Source organism: Pseudorca crassidens, chromosome 10, assembly GCF_039906515.1.
Source record: "Pseudorca crassidens isolate mPseCra1 chromosome 10, mPseCra1.hap1, whole genome shotgun sequence".
NCBI lineage: Eukaryota > Metazoa > Chordata > Mammalia > Artiodactyla > Delphinidae > Pseudorca > Pseudorca crassidens.
In genome coordinates, this window is record NC_090305.1 from 1271868 (window position 1) to 1295012 (window position 23145).

The window sequence follows — 23145 nt, forward strand, 5'->3', positions numbered from 1 at the left end:
AGAACAGGTTGCGGTCAGGGCACAGAAATATTTAAGAAGATGAAGATATTTTAAAAGTTTGGATTGTCAACTGACCTTATCCCATAAGAAATGCATATTTTTGAAAACCTGTGTTTGTGTAAATTGTGTATTTATAGCCCCGAGCCATTAGCACTACAGCAATTTTTAAATAGTCATTTTTTTCTCAAAACACAACAATAACTGCAGATGTTAATTACAGCACCTGGGTGGTGGGTATATGTCTGTTCACTGTAAAATTAATGCAACAATTCTGCATCTTTAACAATGTTTCTAATAAAATAATATAAAAGATGTAACTGCACATGACTTGTTTATTCTAAAGCGCCATGTAATTTAATATAGTTTTTATATTCTTCATTTCAAGTTGAAATACCTCTTACCCACTCAAATAATTTTTAAATCATTTTGATCTAGGAAACAAGACTAAGAACAGAAGTTAGTGAATCTGAATCAGCAACAGGAAATGGGTTTGTATGAATTGTTGGAAAAATGTTTACAAGGAAGAGATAGATTCTCATCAGGGATGTATAGCACATTAATGCTGATTTTTAACAGGATGGCTATTATGCCCTTTTCACAGATGGATAAATTGATGTATAAAACCTTGTTAAGGGCTTCCCTGGTGGCACAGTGGTTGGGAGTCCGCCTGCCGATGCAGGGGACACGGGTTCGTGCCCCAGTCCGGGAAGATCCCACATGCCGCGGAGCGGCTGGGCCCGTGAGCCATGGCTGCTGAGCCTGCGCGTCCGGAGCCTGTGCTCCACAACGGGAGAGGCCACAACAGTGAGAGGCCCGCGTACCGCAAAAAAAAAAAAAACCTTGTTAAGACTTAGGCTCACTGACCCAGCTGGGATCACCTACACCCAGTCTGGCAAACGCTCTCTACTCTTCATCATTAAAATTCATCCATAAATAAGAACGTATTAGTCACTTAACCTAAAGATATACGAATACAACATGTTTACGTATAAATGAGAGGGATTATATAATTAAAGCGTATGTAAATGAGATGCTATTATGACTTGTTTGATCTGTGCTGGCCAAGGCTTCTTTACTCTAAAGCTGATTATAGCGCCAGGATGCAGATGTGTTTTAAACAAACAATGCTTCTCATTTTTCATTCTTAGCCTTGTTGATTTTAATTTTGGCCACACCTACTTTTAGTCATAAGTCTGTAAAGTAACCTCATTTTAATATATTTAGAAATGCAAAGGATGATAATATTTCTTGAAATGGAGATAGCGAACTATGGATTCTTATTTAATGATGACACATTTTTAGAAATCATGAAATGTCGACTTCTTTCAGAACCCGTAAGTGAGCAAATGCTTTTTAGAGCATCAACATGTGTTACTGTCGGAGCCAAGGGAATCCTTAATACGCAAAACCCACCTGTATTATGGAACAAATCAGGTGTTGAACGCCAGCGAGAATGACTTAACTTTGTATGTGTGTTTGTGAAATCTGAAAATGTGACACTTGCTGAAAAGCCAGAACCTCTTAACCCTCACGTCTTACTCTCCCGGAGATCTTGGCTCCTGCGGCTGCTGTACTGACACATCTCGGCAAGGAATCTTCAAAATGACATCATTTGAGAAGACCTTTCTGAAGTCTTTGAGCCACAGTGTTTCTGAAATATTTTCCTGTTAAACAAATACGAATGTGGGCCCTTTGTGCCAGGGTTGCGCGACACCCAGGAGCAGTGCCACCCTCGGCATTTGGGGATGAGATGACAGCGCGGTCCTTCCCGCAGACCCACTGAGCTCACGAAAAGTGTTCTTGTTACTTATGTGTTTATGTAACAGTCTCATGCCTTTTTGTTGAATTTTTCTGGCCTGTTTTCAAAATGTCATGTATCTTTTTCCCTGATTGAAAAAGTTTATACATACTCATTTCAATATATGGAAAATACCAAAGTATACAGAAGAAAATAAACATAACCAAAAATAAGTATTACTAACATTTTGATATACTGTTTCTCACACTATCAAAATCTATTTCTGAGTTCCAATAACAAACTTCTTTTGTACCCCAGTGCAAAAATATAAAATAAAATAGAATGAAATTTCATCTATTTGGTTCCCGAAACTGAAGAACAAGACTTTGGATGACGAAGGATACGCACAGAGCCTTCTGTGCGGCTCTAAGTAAATGCAGAAGCTCAAAGGTTACATGCCAAAATGCTATTCTTGAGAAAATAATGCACTTATTTTTACAAAACTTGCCTCATATTTTTAAGAAGGTAAGACCATATAGGTCAGACAAAAGGAAGTTTCAACTTCTCTTGTTAACACCTCCTTTCTCCCACTTTCTTATTACTTCTGAAAGTATGGTCTTACATATTTTTAACGAATGTTCTTAAAATATATCCAAGGGCGACTATCATAAAATGCTTCCTTGTATTTACAGTTTAGAAGAACACATTTAAATGATCTAAATGTTACGTTGTTCAAAATTTTAAATCAGAAGTTTTTGTCTGTAATATAAATCAGAATTAGGTGTTTAAGTATGCAACACTTTTAATTGTTACACACAAAAATAATAACACTCTGAAGCTGACCTCTGGGTTAGCAAGTGAACTGCTTGTTTGCTTAGGAAACCAGATCCGGTTTCCCAGAGAGGCATCATTGAGGACAGAAATAGTCTCCCGAGTACAGGAAATCTGTAAGCACCTAAACAAGGACCAGCAGACTCCGGGACAAGCACAATGTCACCAACGTGCTCCTTCACGTCTGGCCACAGAATCACCACGGATATCTAAAAGCATACTAATGCCGGCAAGGTAAGAGGTAATAATTTTTTTAAAGAAAAATCATACTACTTATATATGTAACATATGTAACCCAAACCAAAACTTAATAGCACATAAATCCCAAGACTGAAAGTCTGAATTTCCCTTTAACTACACCCGTTGTTCTGCAATAGCGTTATTACTAGCATCTCTCTCTTTGCTCTTTGTTTAATGGACACAATCACGGGTGTGAGTCACAGGCTACCAAGCGCACGGGGTAATAACCAGAGTCTGAACCAATCGCTCTGTAAGAACAGCACTCTGGGAGTGATTAGTAGAATAATGTAAATCTGAAGGTCTTAGATTATACAAATTGAAATCAGGCAGTATTTCTTGCAGGTCTGAGGACTAGTTCTGTTATAACAAGATGCTCTCACAGTTAGTTACGTGCGTCTTGGGCAGGGATGAGGGAGTGGCACAAGGAAGACGCTTTAGAAAGGAAGGAACACCATTTACTTTTTACCCATCATCCAGACCACTGACCGGCACCTTCATTTTGAATGATTAAAAGAAGGGTCGTGAGAGGTCTCCCCCTTCCAGGGGGGTGTGGGACGGCCTGCACACACCGCTGACCATCCAGCCGGGAGGGGGCACAGCGTGAGCTTCAACACATCTGCATTAGCACCAGCGTACCTGCCGCCACCTCCAGGAGAGCTCTCCCCGAGGCCTGGCGTCCGGATGCCAGCAGATACAGGCACTTAAAGACCAAAACGCGAGGGTCCCTACCTCCACGTAGTCCTTGGCGTGGCCCCAATCTCGTTTGGCGTCCAGATTCCCCAAGCTGAAGCATTCCAGTTGTCCAAGGTAAATCTTAGCTACTGACCGGCTAATTTTTCGAGTAACAAAATTAGCTCCTAAAAGAGACAAAAGATGCATTATCAGTCGAGTGCATTTGACATTTAACAGTTTGGTGAACCAAACACAATCTCAGCCTCTGGGCATTTCTTTCATTCTTTTCCCCCCTTTAAAATAATAACAAAAGAAAAGAAAATGAAAAAGACCATTAACTGTCATTCAGACAAGTTAAGGAGCTCTCACTCTGAGTGTCACATCAGCTCCACTGCCATAACAAACATTTGTCTTTGGGGGACGTCTTGGCATTCCTCGTTTGCTGCTGTAACATGCGATCCAGGCACCCAGCCAGAGAAAAGCTCTCGGAATGCCAGTTTTTAAACAGAAAATTCAACAGGGTTGGACGAAGGGAAATGCCAGAATCAGACCACCCTGATTTTTTCAAGAACATAAACATCATATATTCCTATTAATAAAACTATTTTGGGGTTCACGGGGAGAGAGAGAGGAGAGCAACTTAGCTCCCAGGGTGTAAGTAAAGAAAACGAAGAAGAAATGCATAAGTGGTGATCACCCTTATTTAGAAACCTGCACAGCCATCCAGTGCTAAGTCGTAAGTTTCTAGACCATCTGTACTTACTACAGTGCCACCTTCTAATTTCATCCAAGTGTCATCTGCAGGATAGGATTCCTGAATTCTGTATAAATATTTTGATATGATTGGATGAAAGGTGTCATAAACTAAAGGAGTGAAATTGTTTTAAAGTTCTCTGGTCTTTAATGAAAGCTTCTGTCCACTTTTAAAAGATCACAAAGAAGGACAAAATTAAAAGGCACTTCTGAGATAAGTTTATCTCTACCCCTGTATCTAGGTAAGGTTATCACAAAGCACCAGGTAATGTCAAAATCTCAAGATAATTAACAAGCACATGAGCTAGTCAATAATGGCTTCAAACAGTTTAGACACATTACCATCATAATTTATCACATAGCAATAACTTTAGCTTTGTTCTTTTGCATAAGAAACAGAGAGGTGAATGTTATGAGAAAGCTTGGGCTTCTAGAGAAACTGGCACAGAGATAAGGTGAATTTTCTAAATAAGTTTTCTCAGTTTTGGCAAGAAGATAGCCCCGTACAAGTTCAAACACGTACTAGACTCACTTACTACACAAACTCAGTAGACACATTACAATGCCCTATCGTTAAAAATGACGATAAGACTTCCATGGAAATCCAAATTTTCAGTTTCTCTTAGCAGTTGATAGGGTACTTGAGGAAGTCCAGTTTCAAATTTGCAGGGCAGCTTATAAAACACAAGTGCTCCTTCAAAACAGAGCCTTTGAAAATGAAGTATTTACCAGGCACAATCCTTCTCAATCTATTACCAACTAGCAACTTTTTATTTTCTATTAATTTAAATTTATAATTAAATTTAGACTTGATGCCTATCTTTGTACTTTAACGTCAGGACTATACCATCATGCCAGAATTTCCTAGATACACGTGTGATGCCGAGTCATCAGATGAAGCTCCCAATGCCAACCAGCTCAGAGTATTCTATCTGCCAGTACAGTAATGCTTAGGGGCGTGGTGGAAGCACTGACGTCGTTCCAACACTCCACTCCCGCCTGCTGTTTACTCCCCCAACCAGCACTAAGTGAGCACCAAGCAGCAAGCCCGGAGCAGAGGCAGCAGGGGGTGAAGAGGAGGCCCCCCTGCTAAAGGAGCCCAGAGAGGGGGAGATGGACAGGGCAATCCCTGCTGCCAGAAGTGAGATGGCACGTCTGCAGGGACGAAAAGAGTCAGGGCCCCGTACACGATGCCACAGTGACCACAACCCCACCCCTCGGATGAGCAACCCACGAGCTAAGAATTATTACCCGCATTTCGTAGATGATGAAGCTGAGATTCAGAGAAGCTGTGCAGACTGGCCCTTCTAACCCAGTTGTCCAATTCGGTCTGTGTGGCTGCAAAGCCCAGGCTCTCACCTCCCAGCACTTGGAATGGCACGCTAGGGGGTATGGAGACTTCCTTCTCTGGATTCAAAATGATCTTGGATACCTAGTCAGTTACTTGAAATTTCTAGTTCTTAGAACTTAATTTTAATGTTTTTATTTATAGCAGCTTGATTGAGATATAATTCACATACCATACAATTCATCCATTTAAAGTGTACAATTCCATGGCTTTTAGTACATCCACAGACTGTGCAGCCAGCCCAACAATCAATTTTAGAACATTCTCATCACCCCCAAGAGAAACCCGTACCCTTTAGCGATCATCCTGCCCCATCTTCCCCAGCCCCCTGGCCCTGGGCAAGCAGTCATTTATTTTTTCGTCACTAAAGATTTGCCTATTCTGAACACTTCACATACATGGAATCGTATAGTATGTGGTCTTTTGTGACTGGCTTCTTTCACTCAGCCTAACATTTTCCAGGTTCATCTGTGTTACGTGAATCAATCCCTCCTTCCTTCTCCATGGTTGAATACTATCCCATTATGTGGATATAGCACATTTCATTTATCCATTCATCAGTAAATGGACATTTGGGTTGTTTCCATTTCTGGCTATTGTGAATACTGCTGCAGTGAACACGGATGCACAAGTTTCTGTGTGGGGATTATGTTTTAATTTCTCTTGGGTAGACACCTACAGATGCAATCACTGGGTCAACAGGGCAGCTCTACAATTAACCTATTAAGGAACTGCCAGACTGCTCTTCACGGCAGATGCAGCAGGTTAGAGCCCCGCCAGCCGTGGACTGGCTCTCATTTGCCCACACCCTTCCCAACAGTCGTTATACTTCCATCTTTTTGATGACAGTCACCCTTATGGGTACTAAGTGGTATCTCATTGTGGTTTTGATTTGCATTTCTCTGATGACTAATGACTTTAACCCTCTACGTTCTCATGTACTTATGGGTCACTGGTATATCTTCTTTGGAGAGATGTCTACTTGGATTCTTTGTCCAATTTTTAAAGTGTGTTACTTGTCTTCTTAATACTGAATTGTAAGAGTTCTTCATACGTTCTGGATCCAAGTCCTTTACCAGATATATGATTTACAAACGTTTTCTCTCATTGTATAGGTTATATTTTCATTTTCTTGATGGTGTCCTTTGACACACAGAAGTTTTTTTTAGTTATTATGAAGTTCAAGTTGCCTATTTTTTTTTTTTTTTGGTTGTATGAGCTTTTGGTGTCATATCCAAAAGGGCTTTGCCTAGCCCGAGGAAGGTCTTGAAGAGTTTCTCCTATATTTTTTAATGAATTGTATCGATTTTGTTCTTACCTGTAGGTATTTGACCCAAGTTTAGTTAATTTGTGTGTGTGGTTAAGATGAAAGGGCCCAACTTCATTCACTTGCATGTGGATATAGGGCTGTCCTGGCACTATGTGTTTGCTGAAAAGGTTATTCTTTCTCCTATTTGAGTTGCCTTATACCTTTTGTCGAAAAGCAATTAACCATAGACACATGGGTTTATTTCTGACCTTCAGTCCTATTGCAATGACCGAAACACCTATGTTTAGGACAGTACCACACCTTGATTACTATAGGTCTCTGGTAAGGGTTCAAATCAAGAAGTGTGAGTCTTCCAACTGTGTTCTTTCTTCAGACTGTTTTAGCTATCCTCAGTCTCTTGAATTTCCATACGAATTTTAGCATCAGCTTGTTAATTTCTGCAAAAAAGCAACCCGGGATTTTGTAGGGATGATGCTGGGTCTGTAGTTCAGTGCGGGAGCACTGCCCGTCTCAGCAACACTTCGTCTTCCAGCTCATCAGCACACGGGGTCTTTCCAGTGACCTGCGTCTTCTCAAACTGCTTTCAGCAAAAATGCTCAGTAGTTTCTAGGGAATACGTTTTGCACTGCTTCTGTTAAATTTATTCCTTAAGTACTTTATTCCCTCTGATGTTATTATAACTGGAACCTTCCTTAATTTCATTTTCAGATTCATTTTTAACATTATTACTGCCACCATATGCTTCATTCATTCCTGGGAGAGGCTTCAAGTGATTTTTTTTCTCAATTTGTTCTCTTCGTTTTCACTCCTTACCACACAAGACTGCTATTTTTGTAGAGAACTATAAGCAATGATGACACAGGAGGGCTGAGGCCTTAGCAGTCACTCTGTGCAGCCAGCAGCCTGACCCGAGCTGTCTCCCTCACTTTCCCGCCTGTGCTGCCGTCACCAACCCACCAGCAGTGCAGGAGGCGTCCCTCCGCAGACTAGGTCACCTGAGTGGTTTTGCTGTTACAGCACACTCCAATTATGGAACTCCCAAAATGATGTACATAGATACTTGATCTCTAAGAGCCTTGCACTACAAGACCGTGGCTACGAAGAAGACCGAGAAATGGAAAGTCAGCCTAGTGAACCGACCGACGGCTGCTGGTCACTGGCTCTGCTACACAAACCATGTAACAGTCTCTGCACACCACAGGACAGGAACACCTGCCAGGCCAAGTCACAGGGACACCCAAGCAGAGGTCAGGGTGCTGCGGACCACGAATCACTACAGACACAGACGGAATTAGTATCATCACATCCTTGTTTGTAAAACAAGGATAATAACAGTACTTACCATGTAGGTTTGATGTTTAACTGAGAAAATCTAGGTAATGTGATTAGCAAGTTCCCAATAAATGTTACCTATTATTACAATTATTACATTACAATGTGAATGGTACCTGTAATTAAGCCTCAATGAAAAGTTCAGATTTCTTAGTTCTTTTATGACTAAGTCTCTTAATTCTCTGATTTTGAACATCTGAGATTGAAAACAGATCTAAATAAACAGCCAGAGGCAGGCGTGTGGACTGACTTACACACCCAAAGCACTAATAAACATTTCTAACCTCATAGTAGGTTACTTTTTCAAGGTAAACTCATTAACCAAGGAAAATAGAATATCCATATAAATGCATACTAGTAAGAAAGAGACCTGGGCTTCCCTGGTGGCACAGTGGTTAAGAATCTGCCTGCCAATGCAGGGGACACGGGTTCGAGCCCTGGTCTGGGAAGATCCCACATGCCACGGAGCAACTAAGCCCGTGCGCCACAACTACTGAGCCTGCACTCTAGAGCCCGCGAGCCACAACCACTGAATCCTGTGCACCTAGAGCCCGTGCTCTGCAGCAACAGAAGCTACCGCAATGAGAAGCCCGCGCACCGCAACGAAGAGTAGCCCCCGCTCGCCGCAACTAGAGGAAGCCCGCGCACAGCAATGAAGACCCAACACAGCCAAAAATAAATAAAATAAAATAAATATATATAAAAAAAGAGACCAATTAAAACTGGTTTTAGCCCAAATATTGGCTCTAAGATTGAGATCATGAGTTTTGCTAGTGTTGACAGAATGAAAAATACAGAACTTCTGTTTTGGCAATACAGCAAACAAGAAAAACTGCCACATTAAAAAACACCAAACTACGCTGGATAAAATACTATCATTATTTACTTAAATTCAAAGCTGAGTCTCCAAGACTGCCCAAGTCATGGTGGGCCCAGAGCGGTCAGGGCTGGTAGCAGGGTGGGAACGCCATCTGAGGACCTGGAAACAGCTTCATCTTTCATTTCCAATCTGAGGCAAAGGGTGAGTGCTTTCAGGCAGATTCTGGAAGTAGGGTTACATGCCCTGTGAGTTATTTTTAATTCTGCTACTTGTATCAGTGCTGTGACCTTAAATGTCCTAACGTCTCAGTTGTCTTATCTATAAAATGGGATAATAATCGATACTAAGGATCAAATGAGACACTAAATTAAAAGGCTGTAGAACACTGTAGCTATCAGTCATAAATGCTTATTGTCTTGGATATTTTTACTGTGATAAATCTTTTAAAATAGCAAAGCTTTTTTCTCATGCATCCCTCTTTATGTGACATTCTCCACGGTTAACCCAAGGCTGGGGAAAGGTGAGAAGAGCTACACCAGACAGTCAAAAGGACCCAGGTAATACTCATCCCTATCATTCAAAATAGGATTCTGGAACAAGACAGCAAGTGTGAAAGCAAGGCTTCATGGGAAAGTAATTTTCTAGATAACTTTAGTGTAGCAGACACCAGTGTGGTCATAGCCCAAAGTCCCTCCCATGGGTGATGCCCTCAGGCTCTGAGGGGCAGGACCAGGCCCGCGTCCAGGCGGGAAGGACGGGAGGGGCGGCTCCAGGGCTTGTGGGGAAGGACAGCAGAGGCAGGAGAGTCTCCAGGTGAATGTAGCCTCTGGGCTGCGATACCAAGCAGAGCAGATTGAGGACATGGCCGAGGAGAAGTCTGTGCCATGCGTCCTGTGGAGTCTGGGGAGCCCTCCGAGGAGGCCACCTGGGCCTGACCAGCCTGGGGGGCTGCACCAGGGACACTAACGAGATGAGCAGAGGTGAAGGCCCTCCGCCCTCACCGCTGAGCCCAGGCGAGGTGGACGTCAGACCACCCGGAGGGGACCACGAGTCGGACGACGCAGTGGGTCTACAGTCCAGAGCCAGACACGGGCAGAGCAAGGAGCCCAGGAAAGAGAAGGCCCTGGACCGATGGGCGGCAGACACAGGAAGGGCCCGGCAGAGGCCACGCCACCTGCTTGGCCACCAGGCGAGGAAGCAGCTGAGACCAGCAGGCCTGAGGGCAGAGAGCTGCACCCGGGCCTGAGGACACCAGGGGCCCCCCGTCAACACGAGGTCCAACCGGCCACATCCGCGTCCCACACACCCGGACGCCACCTCCCAGAGCCCCAGGGGAGGACGGCAGGCCAGAAAACCTGGCTTCGGAGTCACACTAGGGTAAACAGAGAATTAGAGAAAGTGTAAATTTAACGGTGACCGCATTAACCTCCTCTGGCTGCCATAACAAATTACAAAAACCAGGTGGCTTCCGTAATTTCTCAGTCTGCGGGCCGTAAGCCTGAGATTCCGCGGGGCCACGTTCCCTCTGGGCCATCCAGGGAGGAAGCCTTTCTCTGCCTTCTGTGTTGGGGCTCCTGGTCCCCCTGGGCTGTGGCTGCATCCCTGCGTCTGCACACCACCTCCTCTTCCAGGGTCTGTGTCGTCGCCTCTTCTGTTTCTTATAAGGACACCTGTCATGTAACCGAGCGGGACCCCATGGGGCCCTCCCGGGACACACGCCCCCCGCACATGCTCTGCTGCAGCTCCTCTCTGAAGTACCCAGATCATAGTATCTCAGGCATATTTCCTGAGGTTTTCAGATGCTAAAACCACCACTAAGTGGAAGAAATTAACTACTTGCTGATCCTGAGCACAGAGCCCAGACCAGGCGGCTCCTAAGGGTGGATCACCATCAACCAGTCAGAGAATCGTGCCCAAGCTGATCACACATGCTGGACGCCCCTCCCTCACCTGTCGTTTAAGCATGCTGGAGTCCTCGGGGAGCTCGGAGTTCTCTGGGCCCAAGCCACTTGCTCTCCTCGCTTGGCCCTGCAATAAACCTTTCCCTGCTCCAGACTCCGACGTTTCGGTATGTTTGGCCTCACTGTGTGTCGGGCACAGGAACTTCATTCGGTGACAGTCACTGGATTTAGGATCCACCCGTGCAGTCCAGGATGATCTTTGTCTCCAGATCCCTCACGTGATCACATCTGCAAAGACCTTTTTCTATATAAGGCCACATTCCCAAGTTCTGTGAATTAGGATGTGGGCATATCTTTTGGGGGCCACCACTCCACCTGTTGTAAGAATCAAGGATTAGAACATTTGAAAAAATATGATGAAACGTGAATCAGGCATTGTTAGATTATTTTTTTAAATATAATTTTATTTATTTATTTTTGGCTGCGTTGGGTCTTTGCTGCTGTGCATGGGCTTTCTCTAGTTGCGGCGAGCGGGGGCTACTCTTCGTTGCGGTGCATGGGCTTCTCATTGCGGTGGCTTCTCTTGTTGCGGAACATGGGCTCTAGGCACACGGGCGTCGGTAGTTGTGGCGCGTGGGCTCAGTAGTGTGGCTCGCAGGCTCTAGCGCGTAGGCTCAGTAGTTGTGGCTCACGGGCTTAGGTGCTCCGCGGCACGTGGGATCTTCCTGGACCAGGATTCGAACCCGTGTCCCCTGCATTGGCAGGCGGATTCTTAACCACTGTGCCACCAGGGAAGTCCCAGATTATTTTAATGTCATCTTAAGGGTAATTATATATCTTTCATGAGCAAAACTGTCAAACAGAGTCTCTAGCTGTAATAGATTAAAGGTGATAAAATAAGCTTCCTCTCAGTTTTAACTCTGCTCGTTCACTTCGGTTACTTTGAATAGCTCCCCGATCTCTTTTTTCTTCAGAGAATACACATTTATTTATAATTTTGGACTGGAAATGCTGTGCATATTCCCATATTTACCAATTTCCTTTCTCAACCTACCTTTTTGAATCTTTCTTCTGACATAATTTCCTTTCTTCTTAAAACTCATTCTTTAGAAGTTCCTTTAAAGCAGAGAAATTGGCTTGATTTTGAAAGATAGTTTTGATAATTAGACAATGCCAGGTTGAAAATTATTTTCTCTTAGCATTTGAAGGTACTAATACACTACCTTCTGGGTTCCATTTTTTTGCTCCGGATAAGAGTGTGGCCAGTGTAACTGTCATTCACCTTTTTTCCTCTCGTGAGATTAAAGACGCTTCTTTGTCTTTTGCATCCTGGAGTTTCAGGTCCATGTATCTAGATGTGGTTTTCTGCTTGGTGTACACGTGTTCCTGTATCTGTGCAGTACACGTACCTCTTCACATACCGCCTCTTCTTTGCTCTAGTTTCTTCTTTCTATTTCCTCCTGGGAAAGAACGTTAGACCTTCCCACTTTACCTGCCAGTCTGTTAATTTCTTTTTTTAATAATTTCCCTCCGTCTTCTCTGCAATACACTGGGTAACTTCCTTAGATCCATCTAATTTTCTTTTAGCAGCCTAATATTTAAATCATGCATAAAATTCTTTATTTCAATAACTTTTCATATGTGAAGTTCTCTCTGCTTCTCTTTGCCTATTTTTTATATTCTGTTGTTGCTTATTTCTTTTTTATGATTTTTCATTTTATTTATTTAAACATATCCTAGTAATTTTATCTTCTAATTTGATAATTCTAATACTTAAAGTTTTTAGGGGACTGATTTCTTGTTTTATCTGCTGACTTTGAGTGATGGTGACACTGCGAGTTCGAGGTTAGTAATCTCAGTCTGCTGGAAACCAGGGGACACGTCTGAGAAGGACAGTCTCCTCCTGAGAGGGTCTGGCTTGATTCTGGTGGGGACACAGAGACACTGCCACTTACTACAGCCCCAAGGTAACCCGTTCTGCTCTCCACTTCCACACCAAGGCCCCAAGCTGAACCTTCCAACCAGAGAGGCTGGGCGGCCAAGAGGCCTATTCAAGTCACCGCTTCCCACTAAGCCAACAGAACTGTGCAGCGCTTTGGCGTCCGTAGTGGTCCCCGCCTACCAGTGGGCAGGGCTGCCAGGAAGACAAAGACAGACCTAAAGAAATAAAGAAACTTGTTTCCTCTGCACATCTGGATACAATGTGAACAACTGTGCCACCCTGGACATATCTATTTTTATTTTCATGTTAGACATTCAGAAAAATTTGATTTTTACGTTTTCTTTTCTACGGTGTACATCTGTACAATGAATGCATGTATATAAAAATATACGTAAAAACCTGAAATTTGTCTCACTGTTTTGCTCACACTATTTCTCTGACTCAAATACAACTATTTGTCATGATTTTTTTCACACACCAGGCAAACTATACTTATGAAATTCTGACCCACAAGATCACCGTTTTTGTGGACCCTCCCCCCTGGGCCTCACCTCCCCTGAGGCCCGATGACTAGGACCCACTGCGAAGCCAGGCAGCGGGACACACAGGCTCAGAGGAGCCAGAGCCAGGTCCTAATACCCTGGCTTTGTTCCCAAGTCTAATCCTCTTCGTGTGCATGTGTATATATACACATGTTCCTTTTCTGTTAAACTTTCTACTCTAATATCACAAAACACCCACATAATTTCCCTAAGTCAAATACCTTCTAAAACAAAAATTGAAGGAAAAGGAGAACTGACAAATTTTACAAAACATATACCTTAAATTACCAGCATTAAACTTTAAGATGTGAATAGTAGCACACTTACTAAAATTGAAGAATTAGGTCATCTGTTAAAACACAATCTCTGCCACAATGTTATCACTTTAACAGACTTTTTTTTTTTTTAATAATACAAAATTCAACACTGGACAGTGGCACAAAGGGCAGAAATGCCGAGGGAGACCCAGTGAGCCCCCCGGGGAAAACTCTTCTGCTCGTCCCATTAGACAAAGTGACTTCTTTTCAGACGTGTGTTTCACGCTGGCCCTGCAGTCACACTGTCCAACTCCTAAGAGGAAAAGAAGCGCTGAGTGTGGGGTGACTTTAGTCGGGACGTGTGCCCATGCGTGCACGCGGCTGTGTGTGAGCACACACGCAAACGTGTGTAACACTATCCCTTCAGCACCAGACAGCATGTGAAGTGACCGCAATTCCTCTAATAAAACTTCTATTCCACTGCCCAGCACTTCATCCAAAAGCTTTCGATTTAAAAGATTTTTTGGAATTAGATAAAGTACAAAGATAGTTTGGACGATCTTCACTGGCAAACAGAAATCATTCCAATGTACCCTGAACCCCGCACGACCTCCGCCTGGGGCCCCGGGTCCCACCCCGCAGCGACCTCGGCCGCCCCGCTGGGCAGTGCCTGGGCCGGGGCTTGGTGCAGATGGGGTGGGGAAAGAAGAGACACGGGGAAGGTCACGGCTGACGGCGCAGACCGTGGAGATCAGAGGACCTGCACCTCGCCTGCTGCTATGCCCTGCCAAAAGCAACAGCGTTTAACTGCAGGTACTCAGGCCCCACCAGGAGCGCCTGCGGAGAACCCGGGCTGACAAGAGGCCCATTCATGACGCGAGCTACCACTTCCCGGCAACTAGTCATAAATACGGGTTTAAAGAGAGAGGTTCAAGCTCCTTTGCTGTTTGCATCAAATGCTCGTTGCCTTTCCCGGGGGAGCTGGACCATTCCAGGCCCTACATCCTCACTCCAGGGCTGGTCCTGGCTCGGCACTCGGCACTGGGCTGCAGGATGCCCTCCTGTCCTGGGTGCAGCTTCGACGGCCCGGGGCCAGGAGCTCCCCCGACCCACTGCGACACCCAGACGTGTCTGCAGGCTCCACAACTTCCCCAGGAGAACACAAAGTGTCCCCACTGAGAGCCTCCGCCTCACTCAAACCAACCCTGACAGAGACAACCTCCCACCAAATTACAACAGGTTTCTGTGTAGCACTGACCTTGCCACAGAAACACTGTGATCCTGTCTCTCTATTCACGTGATGTGCTGAGCAAACCATCAGGGAAGGAAGGAACAAAACACTGAGCTCCAGATGAGACTGGGCCAAGGGGACGCCAGGTCCGGCCTTGGGAGGGCCGAGGGGAGAGCACACATTTGGGACCCAGTTATGACATTTCAAGTCCCAAGGCCAAGGCTGGATGAGACCCAGGGAGGGAGGTGGGCAAGAGGACAAACATGTCCAAGAACCAAACCTACTGATGGCACGTAAAGGGGCCAGGGAGGAGGAGGAAGTGGTGGTGACGGAAAAGGAGAGAGCGGCGGGGCTGAAGCAGTAGGAAGGCCAGGAGGCGGGGAGGCCGGGAGGCTGGGAGGCCCAGAGACCAGCAGGGATGTGGCTGAGGGAGAGAAGGAGGCGAGCCGGAGAACTGGAAGCAGCTCCGCAGCAGAAGGGACAAGGGACGGCCCCCCCACGCCCCAAGTCCCCCCAAGGCCCCACATCCCCTGCCCTCCAGGCCCGGGGCTGGTCATTCAGGCCCCGGATGCCCTCACTGCCCACAGCCCCACTGGTGCACGCTGGCCCCAGCCCTGGACCTGCAGGTCCACATCGGGCCTCCGGTCACCCCAGGGGACACACCCTGACCTCTGCTGACCTGACTTCTGGGTGTCACTGCCTGGCGACCAGCTCTCCACCCACTGGCAGCCCTTCCTCATTCACCCTCCAGCCGATGGCTCAGGTCCCATGATTCTGCTTCCCTGACTTTCCTAAATGACCAGTCCCCACCCCGACACAGTCGAGCCTCTGGCAGCCCATGCCTGGGGGCAACCTAACATGCTGGCAACCCCAGCGGGCACCCCCAAGGCTCCAGTGCCCTAGCCGCAGGGCCCCAGCGAAGTGACAGGGAGTGCCTTCCCCAGACCCTCACAAGGTGGGGGGCAGTGAGACCGAGGCTGCTGTGTCCTCAGTTCTGGCTGCAGAGAAGAAAGGAGTTTGAAAAGGTAAATTCAAGACAGTAAGACAGAGGGAGGCACCTGCAGGGTCAGAGTCTCAGCTTCAGCGGCCCTGGCCACACACGCCCTGGCTGTGCCCACGCGTGGGTACCACGCACCGTCTGTTTTAGTTTTGCTGAAGGTTACTGGGAGTTTTGCCGTTTCTAAACCCAGATTCCCACAGATGCACAGGTCCCAGTTCAGGGACGGATTTCTCTGGTTGGGGGGGGGGGGTGACTGCCGTGGCCGCCGGATGCTCTGTGCGCTCTGAGTCTCTCTTCCCTCTAATCTGCTCTGAAATTTACAGAGCAGAGACGGAGAGATGAGGGACATGGTGCAGGAGGGTCAGACTTTCTGTCCCCAGCGAACACATTCCACTCACACAGGGCAGAGCACGCCTGGGAATAACACAGACACATGTATATCATCCTTTGAAATCAACTCTTTTTTATAGAAATGATTTATTAACATTAAAAAACGACTTATCCCACATTGTCTGGGTCATGTTTGGGCCGCACCTCAGAACTGAGACACGGCGCTGCATCGGAAATGACAGCGCTTCTCCCTGACGATGCTCGGATGGACACCGCGTGGATTCAGTTCCTTCTTCAGCCTCCATCTCGATTCAGAACAGTCCTGATGCCTGAGAAGCAGAGCAGGGCCACTTCACAGAAATTCCATGTTCAAAGTAACTTTAAAGAAACAGTATCGGCTTATAGCCATTCCAGTGGAAAGACTGCAAAGTAAGAAAATCTTCCAAAGGCCTTGCTTCAAATTCTTCATCTGATAGAAAACGGGGACGAGACAAAGGTCTACGAAAGGCGGCAGCTGTGTCTCCTTCCACAGTCCGCTCACTTGCTCTCCTGTTCCTCTCCTGTCACAGAAAAGGAAGCAAACGCGCTACCCGAAAACAGAGGAGCGCAACGGTACCTCTCCACTGCAGGCGAGGCTGCCAAGCGGAGGGTGACCAGCCCTGAGGTCAGGGAGCCCTGACCTCCCTCCACACCTGAGGACGTGGGTCCCTCCACTCCTAAAAGCAATTTCACGTTCATAACCATCAGTCTTAATTACTCAGCAGCATTCAGCTGTGCCTACCAAGGTCTCCTGTCTACCTGTTAGAGACGCGTATACGTGTCACTTTTTCTCATACAGTGTATTAGCTCATTACAGTGCTGGGCACAGTAGACGATGTTCATTTTTAAAAGAATTTTCAGTTCCTGTCTTGTATTTATTTCCGATAAGGAAACTCTTTGTTTGCAGGTTAGGAAACACTCCTCAGTGTTCAGCACTTCAGATGAAACGTCCATCACAATCTTCTGCGAGCACTGGCCTGAGGCCGTCCCCAGGGCCACAGATCAGCACTGAGGCTCCAGCCCTATTCACTTGGTCTTCCTCCAACAGGATTCCTCAGTGCGCCTCTGAGAAACTCCTTCCTCTTCCTTACAAAGAGGTTTGCTGCTTCTGTACAAATTCATTGTTGGGATTTTAAGAGGCACCTGGGGCCAGGCAGAGACGTTTCCTGTGAACTTCACTGTGGCCTCTTCAGCTTCTTGTGGGCACTGGGGTTTCCCCTATTCCACCGATAAAATTATGCTGAACACCTACCTTCCTCACAGCCAGGAAGTGTTTCTTTGCGATCAGGCCGTATTTTCACTTCCTTAATTGCATCCCATTATGGGCTACTTATCCTCACATACATCCTGCTTTGGTGCCTTTTAAGAAACCTGAAACTTACCAGACATTTAGAAAGTTGTATTGTAACGATATACCAATTCTAGCAGAAATAAGCCTTCTTTAACATCAGCAACTCTGCTCACTCCGGGGATGTTTAAGTGACCCATCGCTAGGGTCCACCGAGACCAGGAATGTCTGTGTAACAACAGCTGGAAGTGTACATTCAACCAGGGATGTAGGAAGATGGCAAAGGGTCTGTTGAGAGGTTGAGCCCAAACTCTAAATTACTGAAGGTACGCAGAGGACTGAATGCCCCAGGGGTCCATCAGCCGGTACTACCAAGGTCAGAGAAGCATTCAAGGCCAAATTCTGCTGACCCAGTGGGAAATGCTGAATATTCTCAAACCCACCTGTCTGAAGTTCTCACCCTCCTGGCATTAAACCACTCGAAGGAGGAACCACAGTCACGGCCCCCTGCACAAGAGCTTGGCTGGCCACGGGGCCCCTGACCCAAGAGTCCACGGCCCTGAGGCTCCAGGAGCAACGCGTCCTCCCCCTGGGCTGTGCTCCCCACGCACGTGGGAGAGACGCCCCCTTCCCAATTCAAGGTCTCAGTATGTAATTGGATACCCAAAGGACTGCTCTTTGCGTCCTTGCGTCCTGAGTCTCACAAATTTCTTAATTTTTTAAGAAAACGAAGCCAGTGCTGGCCTCACCCCTCCTCTATCAGACCAGTTGTGTCTCAGCTACAGGAGCTGCCAATCCCACTCTGGATCTGGGCTCAGGCTAAGCTTACACGCACATCCGTGTGTGTGCAAGTGTCTAACCAACTAGAAAGGATGCTCAGCGGTCCTGGCAAAACCTCCAGTGTCCCTCACCCCAGCACACCACGACCGCAACCTGAGGGGCTGAGCTGTTCCCGCGGACTCTCTCTACCGCGCCCCTGACAGGCGTGTCTGTCCCCAGCTTGTCACGATGCTTTAGGACCTGCTTGTGCCCTGGCCGGAAGCAGCCTTCAAGCATGGAGTCGTCGTCAGCTGGATTGTAGAGCTCCACTGAGTTTATCGTGGCTCTTCTCCCATCCTCCTCTTCTTTCTTTACAAGCAGTATTTTCTACAGAAAAAGTTTTCTTCTACAAAGGATGACCACAGAAGAGTAATATGGGTTTAAATCCTTTCTCTAGGAGAATCTTTTCTGCTCAGAGTTTAGTCTCTAACTGAGCTCTGGGAATTAAACACAGACAACAAGTGCAGAACACTGTTCTTACCAACACCTGGTGCCTAGTGCTCGGGGGGCTCCTTCACCCCATCTTGTCTACCTGAGTCCCCAGTTACCAAGCTCTGGAAGCTTAGCTTCTTCAACTTGTTCAGGAAAGACAAGTCACCGATCCCTCTATGACTTTTCCCCTTTATCATTCCTGTCATGATTATCACATTTTATTAGCTTTTAAATATTTATTTATTTATTCATTTGGTTGCACTGGGTCTTAGTTGCCACAGGCGGGCTCCCCAGTTGTGGCTTGCGTGTGGGATCTAGTTCCCTGACCAGGGATCGAACCCGGGAGCGAGGAGTCTTAACCACTGCACCGCCAGGGAAGTCCCTATTATCACATTTTAAGTTGTGAGGTGGCCACAGGTGGACCCCCTTTCTCCAGATGCAACCTCAGCAGTGGTGGTGACAGTAGGATGTACTAATTACCCTGCGTACATTATTTCCTTTAATGCTCACAGCCCCCTAAGTGAAGACCGTTATCACCCCATTTCACAAATGAGAAAAGCAACCCGAGGCTCAGAGAGATGAAGAAACTTACCAAAGTCCCTCACTTAGTCAGTGGAGGGGGCTGGCTCCACGTCAAGACTCCCGTGTCCCCTAAAAGTGGGAACAAAACCCCGTAATAAACAGGGAAAAGAAAGCTTTGGCTCAAACTAAATTTGGGGGAAAACGCCCTTTTGATAAAACCTGTAATTTATCTTATAATTAATAAAATTTAAATGAAAATTGTACTTGTGGGTTTTTTCTTAGTATCACCAAAAAGTAAAGCAGGTTTCTTTTCCGGTTTGTAATTTCTTTGACAAAACATTTTGCACTTCACAGGACCATTAATAAAAATATATGAATCAGTTTTAAAAATACTTGGAGGTTTCATTAATTTTCTCAAGGGTCTCTCCCAGGCCTTTGGTGATTCTCCATAACCTTCCATGTTCATCATCATCTTTTTCCGGCTTCGCTAATTCAAACGTTCGCTGGCTCAACTGCCAGAACCTCACTTGCAAATGCTCTTCCCGTGGTTCCAGCAGTTCTCCAGCAGCACGTACAGCTCTTCTGCCTGCAATTCAGGGGTGTCTCAGCGACTGCTCTAAGCAAACATCGTGACATTCTCAGGGTTCGGTTCAAGCGCACCTCTCGCGGACAGGCCCCGCTGGGTGCACGTCTCAGGCCACAGCCGCCAGAATCCCACTCGGAGGGCTGCTCCAGCAGAGCCCGGCACCTCGGCCTCTAGGACTCAGCCCTGCCACTACAGGAAGAAGGAAGAAGAGGGGGGGGGACGAAGAAACACGAATGTTCTCAACCCACCAGGAACTGTGCTCATCCTTTTCACACCTGCTCCCTGCTTCTGCTTCACAAGGACCCCACAGGTAAGTAGCGTATACTGTTGTCTCACTGATCCTCACGACACTCCCGTGAGGTAGACATCGTCATCAACACAGAAGAGGACTGAGGGCTGCCAAAGTCCTGTGGCCAAGCTGCCTCGGCCCAGGCCTGGCTCTGCAAAGCCTGAGGCACTCTTAGCCCCCGTGGACACTGCCTGCCTATACGTGAGAGTCCTGCTACGTGAGACCAGACAGTTGTCAGCTTGGTTTCAAATGTAAATGCCAAAGAAACTGCAAAACATTAAAAAAATCAATATAACAATCCCAGAAGCCTCGTCTCAGCCGGTGGGAAAGGACTTCACTTTATTTAGTGGTAAAAACCGCCTCAGTTAAACCCAATATTGCTTCAAGAGTCTTTCACGTTTAAGCAATTACACCTCCTCTCTCTGCAGAGAGTAACAAGAGGCAGACAGCTCTGTGATCTCCAAGTGTCACCGTCCACAAAAGTGACAGTGAACCAGATGATGTCACTTCGTGCCCAACCAGAGGCCACCTCGACCTTGGTGGGTCCAAGGTGAGTGGCCAGTGATCTAACCATGAAACTCAAGACAAAATGGTTCTGCGTCAAGCCTGCAGTGCTCTGCTGAGCTCTCACGTGAGATTACTCATGCCCTAATTTCACAATGGGTGGCTAAATTGTTTCCAATAAATGAAGGCTATAATGCTCACCTAAAAACCACAAAGCACCTTTAACAGACAGAAATACAAATAAAACATCGGGCTGTTTGATACTGGTTTGCGTGTTTCTTGATATTTCTATAGCACCACGATTTAAATTTGCTAGCCAGACTGACAAATAGTCATGTTTTTGGTTTTTTGCAGTACATGGGCCTCTCACTGCTGTGGCCTCTCCCGTTGCGGAGCACAGGCTCCGGACGCGCAGGCTCAGCGGCCATGGCTCACGGGCCCAGCCGCTCCGCGGCACGTGGGATCCTCCCGGACCGGGGCACGAACCCGTGTCCCCTGCATCGGCAGGCAGACTCTCAACCACTGCGCCACCAGGGAAGCCCCTTAAGTCATGTTTTAAAAGATTATTTTATTTACAAACAGACATACATACAGAAAGAGGAGTGCTTTCTGCCCACAGGGTTAAATAAAAGCAAGTTCCAGCCACTTAGTTTATATCATGCATTCTATTATCCCCTAAAGCCCTAAAATACTGTGAATTTGAATAATTTTAAAGGAATATTCTCATATACAGTGAATCTCTCACAGTAACACTACTATAATCCCATGTATGCACTGAGAGATGATCTCGAATACATTGTAATGGTTGTCTTATACCATAGCCAGGACATGGAATCTAGGGTTTATTCCCAAAGGAAAGCTTTGTCCCTGTCATAATTTATAACAAAAGATAAAAACGCTTATTTTGGAGGTGGAGGGAGGGTCATGGACCCAACCTGACGTGGGTCTGTGGACCAGTGGGTCACTATAAAGTGAGAATTCAGCCCCAGATGGTTAGAAGAGCCCTGAAAAAACAACTCTGTTCTCTGGGCTTCCCTGACTTGGGTCTGATCTGCAGTTACCAGAAGACCTAAGGCCTAAATGGTTTCACATGGAGCTATTTAAATCAGATTTCTTTCCCCCTGTGTTTAGGTAGTGTTTGCTCAAGGTCTAGGAAGGATTTACTGCAAAGTAAAAGTGATACATAAAGAAAAAGAAGATCCTGGTCTTAGAGATGACATTCGTCTAGATTTGATGGGGCGAGCAGGGCTTGTCACCTTCAGCACGACTGACACTCGGGCTGTGGGATGTTTAGGAGCATCCCTGCCCCCGCAAGATGCTGGTGACAACCAAAAAAGTCTTCACATATTATCACATGTCCTCCGGGGGCAGGTCATGTTCTCCCCACCTCACCCCACCCCCAGTTGAGAACCTCTAACCTGGAGTATTAATCTTATCTTTACAGCAATGAATAAAGGACAATCTTTAGAAAAATAAAGGGGAAAATTACACAAAATTTTATTATGACTTAGGTAGTTAATTTTCACAGGAATTATAGTTTTAAAAAATCTAAAGATTAACTTATGATAATAAATATAGTTAGACATTTTAAGAAGCAAAATACTTGGCGGTTTAAAAAAAAAAAAAAGCTCAAGTCTAAAACTTAAAACCACAAGTTCATGAACCTTCAAATGCCAGATTCTCCCAGTCAGGTGAATACTGTGTTTAGACTGCTATATATGATTTCTTATGAAGCCCATATTTACAGGAATGTGCTATAGCGTCTAAAAATGGCTTGATACCTAAACAGGAGCAGTACACCATCCGTTTGTGGGAGTCTTAAACTGTTAATTACGGATATATTTAAAGTACTTTATCACTTTTCACTGCCACGATTTTAATGTATTTTGTATTAGCTCTGTTTTTTCTCCTGGCCAACTCTTGGTGATACTCAAGATGAGTTTTTTGCTTCATATCACATTTGTATTTTAATCTCATAAAACTAATGCTGTACTGTAATAACTTCTTCTAAACATCTGAAAGGCACATTGCATTCAGCCAGATGAATTCATGGCTTTTACCAAAGACACGAGCCGTCGCTTCATTCCATAGCGAAGCCCCAGCTCTGCTCCAGCGCCAACTCCAAAACGTGTCCACGTGCTTTTTCCAGACGCGAGCAATGTTTATGCCATTCCTCCCACCCCCATGATTATGTGTAGCCTCAGTGCTGACAGCCGTTAGTGCTGTACCTTGGACAACTCATTCTCATGCTGCTTCACTGATGAGACAAATGGGATGGAAAGATCTCTAAATTCCTTTCTAGCTCATAAATTCTGAGGGTATTTGGGGAGAACACATACAGGTGGATGTCCACTGTTTTTTCCCTAAAAGCTCTTTCAAAGAAAGGATATCATCTCATGGGCTAATATATATTTTTAAATTAAAAAATTTAAAAAACTAGAAGTATGTGTGAATTTCCA

At 45.8% G+C, this 23145-nt stretch overlaps 1 protein-coding gene and 1 long non-coding RNA gene across 4 annotated transcripts in view; one reads left to right on the forward strand and one right to left on the reverse strand.

Annotated features, from left to right (window-relative positions):
- Positions 1 to 23145, reverse strand: part of GMDS (GDP-mannose 4,6-dehydratase) — a 479216-nt gene that overhangs the window by 248732 nt on the left and 207339 nt on the right. For all 3 annotated transcript variants that reach the window (XM_067751843.1, XM_067751842.1, XM_067751841.1), the window contains one exon: positions 3539 to 3666. In XM_067751843.1, the coding sequence (XP_067607944.1) occupies positions 3539 to 3666 (128 nt within the window). The remainder of the gene's footprint in view (positions 1 to 3538; positions 3667 to 23145) is intronic.
- LOC137231475 (uncharacterized) lies at positions 2678 to 13252 on the forward strand. Its single transcript, XR_010946566.1, has 2 exons — positions 2678 to 2803; positions 7561 to 13252. It is a non-coding gene; the product is annotated as an uncharacterized lncRNA (long non-coding RNA).